The sequence below is a fragment of the Glycine max genome, chromosome 13 (genome assembly GCF_000004515.6).
Source record: "Glycine max cultivar Williams 82 chromosome 13, Glycine_max_v4.0, whole genome shotgun sequence".
In the NCBI taxonomy this organism is placed as follows: Eukaryota; Viridiplantae; Streptophyta; class Magnoliopsida; order Fabales; family Fabaceae; genus Glycine; species Glycine max.
Genome location: NC_038249.2, coordinates 37,440,193 through 37,449,743, shown reverse-complemented (window position 1 = coordinate 37,449,743; position 9,551 = coordinate 37,440,193). Strand labels below are relative to the sequence as shown.

At 38.8% G+C, this 9,551-nt stretch overlaps 1 protein-coding gene and 1 long non-coding RNA gene across 4 annotated transcripts; one reads left to right on the top strand and one right to left on the bottom strand.

Annotated features, from left to right (window-relative positions):
* The first annotated feature begins 359 nt into the window (after positions 1-359).
* LOC100815065 (WD repeat-containing protein 44) lies at positions 360-5,955 on the top strand. The gene is made up of 7 exons (XM_014765933.3): positions 360-2,034; positions 3,408-3,498; positions 3,932-4,089; positions 4,173-4,224; positions 4,327-4,409; positions 4,599-4,692; positions 4,994-5,955. Exons 1-7 carry the CDS (start codon positions 739-741, stop codon positions 5,590-5,592), a joined length of 2,373 nt encoding a protein of 790 aa, XP_014621419.1. The 5' UTR covers positions 360-738; the 3' UTR covers positions 5,593-5,955.
* Positions 5,956-7,221: 1,266 nt separating this feature from the next.
* LOC100814533 (uncharacterized) lies at positions 7,222-9,551 on the bottom strand. 3 transcript variants are annotated; one of them, XR_005887981.1, is made up of 3 exons: positions 9,153-9,417; positions 8,780-8,957; positions 7,222-8,118 (listed from the first exon to the last, which is right to left on the bottom strand). It is a non-coding gene; the product is annotated as an uncharacterized lncRNA (long non-coding RNA). The 3 variants fall into 3 exon arrangements; XR_005887982.1 differs by having other exon boundaries at positions 7,222-7,917; positions 8,780-9,551; XR_001384235.3 differs by having other exon boundaries at positions 7,222-8,957; positions 9,153-9,551.

Sequence of the window (9,551 nt, the reverse complement as noted above, 5' to 3'; positions counted from 1 at the left end):
TTTTACTGAAAAAATCATAATTTTGCAAGTCCCATTGAATTTCAACGAATAATAAATAACATATTTGAATTAATATAATTTATTAATTTTTACAACAACTATTATCATATAAAATAATTTCTAGTTAATTGAGAGAGTGAACTTTTTAAAAAAATTCTTAAAACAATAATACTACTACTATACTAGCCAGAGTCACGTTACGTGCATAATATATAACACTCCACTTTAAATCCACTACTGGCATGACTCAATAATTAATTTTGTTTAAAGAATTGCGATTTTATATTAAAGAAAACGCGGTACATTGATTAATTTAGTATTAGAAATAAATAAGTAAAAAACAGCGTTGATTAAGTGACTGAGTCACCGATTCAGAAATTGTTATTTGTTAGCAGTTAGAAAAGCCCAAGGGAAGAAAGAGCCGCAGAAAACAGAGACACAAAGCAAACCAAAACGGAGAGAGGTAGATGGAGATTAGATTATATGATGCATAGGCCCATAAAAAGAAAAAGATCGGATTCTGAGTTGTGACTTTGCATCTGTAAAACTCAAAAGAAATTTGTTTTCCATTTTTCTGTTAGCAAGCTCTCATTCGGGTCGAGTCGGGTAATCGGATCCGATCGGCGCTGTGATCGGATCATCGATTTGACGCTTGTTTGGGAGAGAGGCATTTTCATTGCCAATGGGAATGCCCAATCCCAACAACATTCTTCCCAGTCCTCCTCGTCACCTCGCACCATGAGCAAAGCCCTGGGAGGAACAACAGAAGACGAAGACGAAGAAGAACAACAACTACTAGAACAAGACCAAGATTGTTTCTACGACTCACACGACCGTTTACTCTCTCTCTCTTCTTCATGCTCCTGCTCCAACTCCAACTCCGACAACGAAAACGACGCCGAAGAACACCAAAACGACACCCTCCCCAATTTCACCAACTTTTACGACATATGGATCTCCCAACCCTCCTCCGTTTCAGAACGCCGCACGCGCCTTTTACTTTCTCTTGGACTCTCTTCCCTCACGCGCCCAATCCCTCGCGATCGCGCGTCCCCGCTCCGTTTCATATCCGACACCACCACCACAAACCCTAACAAGCCACCAAATCCTAAACCCCCCCCACCGCCTCCGCCGCCGCCACCACCACCACCACCACCACCATCACCACCAATAGAAGAGCTCTGCACGATTCGAGATCTCGATAACGGGAAAGAGTTCGTCGTGAACGAATTGGAGAATCTGCGCGAGGTTGCTACGGGGCGGCAATTGACGATGGAAGAATTCGAAATGACGGTGGGGCATTCCCCCATCGTTCAGGAACTGATGCGGCGGCAGAATGTTGAAGAGGCGAACGTTGATTCCAATGCGGGTGGTTCCAAAGCGAAGAAGAAGGGGACCGGGTGGTTGAAGAGTATCAAGAGTGTAGCGAGTTCGGTGGCGGGGTATAGGGATCGCCGGAGTAGCGACGAGAGGGACACGTCGTCGGAGAAGGGCGGGAGGCGGTCGAGCTCCGCCACCGACGACAGCCAGGAGGGCAGTGGTGGCGCGTTTCACGGGTCGGAGAGGGTGAGAGTGAAGCAATATGGGAAGAGTTGTAAGGAGGTGACTGCTTTGTATAAGAGTCAGGAGATTCGGGGGCATAGTGGGAGCATTTGGAGCATTAAGTTTAGTTTGGATGGGAAGTATTTGGCGAGTGCCGGGGAGGATTGTGTGATTCATGTGTGGCAGGTGGTGGAGGGGGAGAGGAAGGGGGAGTTGTTGTTGTTGGATAGGGAGAAGGGTGAAGATGGGAATGTGAATATGTTTTTGGTGGTGAATGGGTCGCCGGAGCCAATGGCGGGGGCGGCGGGGTTGCTGTCGCCGCTGGGGGATGGGGAGAGGAAAAGGAAGGGGAGGTCGAGTGTGAGTAGGAAGTCCTTGAGCTTGGACCAGTTTGTGGTGCCACAGACCGTGTTTGCGCTTACTGACAAACCAGTTTGCTCCTTCCTGGGACATCTCCATGATGTGCTTGACCTCTCATGGTCTAAAACTCAGGTTAGCTTTCAATTTCAATGTGTCACTGTAATTTTAAAGGTTATTTTCTGCACTCTTATTTTGGACTTGCCTGATTTTTCGCTTAACTGAACAATTCGCTTTTACTTGACAGTTTTAGTTAGTTTTCTACTTTTTATCTGTATATCAGAAAGATTTGATTTTTTTGTATGATTGATTGGAGTAGGACGGTTTTCAAATGGCTGAAAAGGTGGCAAGGGACAAATATGGATTTCAAATTGTGTTTTCTGTTATGTTTAATATATGCAGTTGAGGCAACAATGGCTTTCTTATTTGAGGGAGCTGCTGTTAGTGTTTTCTGATTTTTACATCATGGGAGATATTAACGTGCAGTGCACAAAAGCTACTAGACTATTTCTAGTTTGGGTTGAGTCATTGTAATATGAATTGTAGGATATCAAGTATATAAAGTTATGTCCCAGTGAAAAGATTTCTGGATCTTTTTCTTTTTTTCATACCCCCTTGCAGATTGAAATTTTTGGTTTATAAACTTTTGATTTTAATGTTTGTAAATCGGTTTCTTTTTCCTACGAAATTGCATTGTTGTTCTAGGCATTCCTTCAAAGGGAATTTAAAAACGATTTAGGGAGAGTTAACTTGTAAACTACAGGATGGCAGTTCGTGTTTAAGATGCCATATGATCTTAGGAGTGATTTTTATATGGGTTATTGATGCTATATGATCTTGTTTTAATCTTATCTACAGGTCAATTAATCATTATTACCCATGTAAGTTTTTAAGTCAAAACTCAAACTGGCCCTGAAGCATTTCTAAACTAAGTTGCTGTAATCATGCTTGTTTCTCCCTAATAAGAAATCTTTGTTTATCTCCCCTTCTTTCCTTATATTTTGTTTGGAAATTTAAAATTGATCTGCTTACACGTACCGAATAATATTTGTTTTTGGACTTAGTCAGTCCCACTGTTTAGACAAATTAATGGCATTTGAAACTGGTTCTAATTAATATTGTTTAATGAAACCATATTTAACTTTGAAACTTTTTATCAAAATTTTTATTTTGTATTTTTCATTTTAAATCTTAGCATCCCTGTTTGAGTCATATCTTATTGATAGAGTAACACTAGTGGGACTAGGATGAGCACCTTTTGGAGTGACAGAAATTGGAAGAATCAATTGAAACGATTGATATTTATTGCAGGCTCAAATGTGGTCTTTGAAAAGCTTACTTGTGGGGGGGTATTTATTTTTATTAAGAGATTTTTTTATTAATGTCTGTTGAAATGTTTAAAATTTGAATATTTGTCAAAAAGCAGTGCAATGTGTTCTAGAAATCTTAATCAAGATGCATTTATTTTTAGATCATCCTTTTAATATATTTTCCCCCATTTTGCTCAGCACTTGCTCTCATCTTCAATGGACAAAACTGTGCGGCTGTGGCATCTATCCAGCAAGTCTTGTTTGAAAATATTTTCACACAGTGACTATGGTGAGTAAATTCAGTGATTACATGTTGCAGTGCTCTTGTCCTTGCTCTCCCATAATCTGAGTAGAAGTCATATGGGATACTTATGATAAAATGGCAGAACACTCTTACACTTTTATTTGTTTTACTTTTTATCCATATTTCTTCTGCTTCTTCCCTACCAAAAATTGAATTAGATTCCGAGTTCATCCTATCCCTACTCAATATACTTCAATATACACCCCGTCTTTGAGGATTGGATAACCACATAGTGGCACACAGGCATTTTATTTAAATATCATCTTTATCCTAGATAGGACTAATTGTACAAGAGTTGTTTAATGTTCACTTGGGTGGGTTAGATTTATTAGCAATGAAAACAGTTTCATTCCCTTCCTCCCCTGTCTTGTTCTTTGCTAATTAAGCCTTTTGCCTCAATCTTCTCTCTCTGGCACAGTAACTTGCATCCAGTTTAATCCTGTTGATGATAGATACTTCATTAGTGGATCTCTGGATGCTAAGGTTCGCATATGGAGCATTCCTGATCGACAAGTTGTTGATTGGACCGATCTACATGAGATGGTCACTGCTGCTTGTTATACACCTGATGGTCAGGTTGGTCCAAGGTTAATATGCACCTATTTGAACACTCTAAAATTCAACTTTTATGTTCAACTTGGTTAAATTTTCTGGTGCAGGGTGCACTGGTTGGTTCATACAAGGGTAGCTGCCATTTATATAATACATCTGGTACTGTCAGAGACTTTTTTATTTTTCAAGCTTTGTCTATTCATCTATTTTCTGTTGATTGTGGGGCCACTGATTATCTTCTTGTTTTTATTTTTCATTCAGAAAATAAGTTGCAACAGAAAAGTAAGATCAATCTGCAGAACAAGAAAAAGAAATCACATCACAAGAAAATTACTGGTTTCCAGGTAATGTTATGATCTACTGCTGTGCTTTATGAGAGAAGCTACTTTTTTGTGTAACCATCCAAAACTTTGAACAGGGAAAAAATAAAGTAAAATAAAACAGGAGGGTGTACAGCGATAGTTTGATTTGCTTTGACTAAGTCACAATGTTTATGCTCGTCTTCCCAAGTCCTAACTGAATTTTATGAACAGTTTGCCCCAGGAAGTTCATCAGAAGTACTTATCACATCTGCTGACTCACGAATTCGGGTGGTTGATGGGGTTGATCTAGTTCATAAGTTTAAAGGTATGTAATTATATCAAGTGAAAATTTATTTGAAATATAATATAACTAGTGAAAAAAACCATTTGGTACACCGCTTTCATCTGCATCAAAATTTGTTTTTTTAATTCTAAACTTTTAACTTTTTTTAATATTGTCTGGAGTGGGCTGATATTTATCTCTTTCTTATCAGACGTGTATGGTATATTTATTTGGACAGATGAAGAAAGTAGCAGTCTTACTAACTTTTCAACTTTGTCAAAATGGCAACAAGTCTTCAGTATATTTGTTTCCTTGCTGATCAACTGATGCAAGTTTTGTGCAGGCTTTCGGAATGCCACTAGCCCAATTTCAGCATCCCTCACGGCAAATGGTAAATATGTTGTCGCGGCTAGTGAGGACTCCCATGTATACATCTGGAAAAACGAAGCTGATTGCAGGCCTAACAGAACTAAAGGTGTCACTGTCACACGATCATATGAACATTTTCACTGTAAAGATGTGTCAGTGGCCATTCCCTGGCCTGGTGTGGGTGATGCATGGGACATGCATGATACGCTATCCGGAGAACAACCCGAGCTTGATAACCATGCTGATGAAGTCGCATCAGCCAACCATCCTCCTACCCCTGTAGAGGAGAACTTTGTTACTGAGGGTTCAAGATCTGCATCAGGTTACAGCAACAGTCCACGCCATGCAACCATTGCAAGTGCAACAAATACTTACTTTTTTGATAGAATTTCTGCAACATGGCCAGAGGAAAAACTTCTTCTGGCTACTAGAAACCAAAGCCCTCGTGTCAGCATGGATTTCTCTAACGGGGTAAGTCAAAAAATGTCAGCCTGGGGTATGGTGATCGTAACTGCCGGCCTCCGAGGGGAAATAAGAACTTTCCAAAATTTTGGATTACCACTTCGGATATAGAGGTGTGATAGAATATGCATGCTTGTGAGCATGGCGGAGAATGAGTTGATGATATATCAGCTCAGAAGGCAGAGAGTTCACCTTCTCTATTAGTTTGGTGAAAACCTGTACAGAAAAGTGGGGTGAGATTTGTAATATTAGCGGGGTTCCATTTATTTTCTTGTTCTTGTGCGTTGGATGAAGATAAGTTGCCTTTCCATCCAGGCACTGGGGGGATAAAGGGGTAAACATTGTCAAACAAAAACCAAAAAAAGAAAAAAAAATTTACACCAGGAATTTAGAAACCGATGGATGTAATCAGCAATTGTAGAGTAACGCGAGCATGGGAAAATCTTATTGAAATTAGAAATGATGATTCTTTTACACTTATTTGTCTTTGAGATTTGTCATGGAATACAATTTATTGTCCAAAGTGAATCAAATTCAATAAACAGCATGGCTGCAAGTGTTTATAGTGGCATTGTTCAGTCTAGAAATTTATTTACACAAGAAAAATAAACTTGAAAAAAATTCATTAGAATTTTTTTTCCTAATTGAAAGCAACCAACTTGTTATTTGTCGGGATGATGATAATTGAATATTATGCTCAAGTGTGGGGTATGTCGATTATAAATTCCAAATTACTCAATGAAAACTCTGCAAGAGTTGATAGGGCAATGCTCCTGGAAACCTGATCTGATTACCTCACTTAGCCAAAGAATCAAAATGTTAGATTCATGCGTTCATTGGTGCAACAATTAAACTCATTTCAGTGAACGAATGTTAAATTCCTTTAAATAAAAAATTACTAGAAATGTAAAGAACTCCCGAAACATTGCTGTGCTGAGACAGACATCTTACGGATTTGGCATACATGGTATGGTAGCATACCAAATCTTCTGTTAAAAGTTAAAACTATTGTATAAGGTTTGGGCCTTCTTTGTATTTTTATCTAGGATTCATCAACGCATCATTGTTTTTCTCCGAACCATCTTTCATAATGATTTTTTTTCCTTCGAATATTTCCTAATGATCATATCATATCACTCTTTCCTAAAAAAAATGATCATATACACTCTTGAACAGTAGTACACAGTTCTAGACTTCTAAACTTCTAGGCTAGTTATTCGTAGTTTGATAGTGGTACCGCTACAGCTTGCTGGGCTTAGCCCACATTTAATTTTTTCTTCCTGCACCCACAAAAAGATCAAAACGGACAAACCATCTGGGGCATTTCCTCCTTGCGCGCCTGTTGCTTGAGGACTAGGAAAAATCTGATTACCCTTTAAAGCGCTTGATCATTGTTTATTGTGAATTCCAGTTTTTACCCTTTAAAGCGCTTGATCATTGTTTTTTATTCCTCCATGCATCTTTCCTTCTGATATTAGTTTTTGTGCCCTATCAAGTAGGAAACAAGCAAATGCTTTGGCCCTATACAAGTACCTCCTCATTTCCTGTCATTCTTTAAAGAGAAAGAAAGACATAGGTGTTCCCACCAATGTCATGACAGATCCCGACTCGCTTAAGCAGACCCCTCTTCCATACTACTTCCCCTGCATCAACAGTTGCTTGCAAAAATTCCTTCTCCCCAAAAACCTAATGGTTATGGCAAAAGAATATGGTCATGAGATGTGAACATGTGTTTCATAATTAGGCTAAAAAATTATTGCATAATTTCTGGAATTTAAAACACAAGAAAACCAGAAGTAAAACTTAGTTTCATGTTTGTGCCCAGGCGTAAAAGGAATATATGACTTCTGCGGGAAATAAAGTTGTTTCAAAAACGAATTACTCAAGTACCAACTGAATTGCCTATAATATAACTTTTCAGTTGCCTTAACAAGGGTAAGAGTGAGTCCAGGAGCACCATGACAACAATGCACAAGACGGTCATTTTCACTTCCTTCACTGGAGGGATAATTGCCCCAAGGGAAACGATTGTTAATCACGTATCGTAGCATACCCTTGACATCCTCCACCTCATCTGGCTTGAGTTCCATGTCCTTCAAAACATGCATAATTCCTGCAAGTCCATGAGCAGCACCCCAGTATTTCTTCCCATGCCATTCATACATCAGAGGACATCTTCCTTTGCGACCTAATTGTCTGCCAGCCATAGTAACTTCATCCGCAACTGATCTCTATGGAACTTAAAAACTCATCTTGTCAAAATGAATTGCACAGTAAAAATGCCATGAGACACATCATGAAGCACATAGGCCTTATTACCATGTGGGTAGTATGTATTTTGTTGTTACCAATATGCTAGTTTAAGAATGAACAAGCCCATAAGTAACCTGCTCTGCCATACAATAGCTCATAGGGCAAATCATGAGGTATCCCAATCTGTTCTAAGCAAAGGCACAAATATGAAACGCGGTTAAACAACTGGATTTCATGTGTAAATTGGAATTATCACAAGGATACAAAATGAATAAAACAAAATGCCTCTGGTAATAGTCAAGTAGTCTTTCATCACCACTATGCCTAGCTATGACAGCACCAAGAGCACAAACACCAGCACGCCCACAGATAAATGTCACTTTGCTGCAACTCAATTAAACCAAAATAATTTCATTTTCAAGTTTCAACACTGGGCCGGAACCAGTGTTATTAAACGGCAGATGGCAGATCATGTCAACAAGCCAAAGATCTTCCTTAAAAAAATATGGCTGAGGGTCTTGCAGATTATAGCAGAAACATGGTGGCTATAAAAAATTATACATAGAGACACACACCCAAAATGTATACTAGAAAACTGCAACTGTTTAGTTTAGGTTTTTCCAAATACTATTTTGTAGTTCTGATTCAATTAAACCCAAGACATAAACACTAGTGAAAATACCACCGAGTGCATAGATCAACTTGAATTTGAGGATGCAATTGCATTAAATATTTAAAAGGGGAGATTCGTCACCTACAGTAGCCTTACCCAACTCGAGCATAATTATCGTACCAAGAGAATACAAATGGTCTCATGCAAAAAATGAAAAACACGGGTGGAAATTTCCCGATTGCATGACCAGACAACATAAGATTTTAACTAATAAGTAAGCTGACATCCAAGCAACGCACACCATTGTGCTTCAATCCAACCATTTAACAACTAAAATCAAAATCCTATATTTTAAAGTTTAAACCAACCCTTTATAATGGCTAAGTCATAGTAACTTATAATAGCCTCTGATGCATGAAAGAGAGAGAGTACCGGGAATCAATTGAAGCAGAATCACAAGCCTTAACAATCTCTGAGCACAAATTATGATCATTCCCGTCCTTGGTTACTTGGTAGGCCTTGAAAAGCAGCTATGCGGTCCCAAGAGCTCCCGTGTAAAGGGAATAATCATTGCACGCTTCCCACGTGACCCCCATGTCTCCCTTACCACCTGAATAACAATTACAAAACACAAACACTTGCACACCGACCCACCATAGCAAAATCGCGAAAGTTACAAACTTGAGTCTACCCAAAAGCGAAGAACGACAATTTAAAGAAATCCAGAAACTCGAAGACCCAAAAAACGAAGGGAAAGGAAAGAAAAAAAAAAGCGATTTTTTGTGAAAGTAAAGCTTATGTGTACCGATTGTTTGAGGTGAAAAGCAGATGCTTGGAACTTTGCAGAGAGTTTGGAAAGGGAGAGAGAGAAGGGCAGTGAGAGAGTCTGTTGGTGGAGTTTGGTCAGTGGTCTCTGCCACGAAGCGTAAAGTGCCGGGTAGAATTTGCTGGAAAATGGAATACTGTGTATCACAGTATGTTGGTTAAAAGTACCTCAAAAGGCTGAGTAAAAATTCAGAAAATGATAGGTTTAAGTGAAACATTAAAGGAGGCAAACTTGGGTTAGCCGGTTAAGTGAAACATTCTCGCTCCGATCAATACACGCATTATTGAGAATAATAGCTTTAAAAGGTTTTTTTTTTTTACTAAATAGCTTTAAAAAAAAGTTAAATTACTTATTTCATCTATAATTTTATGATTTTTA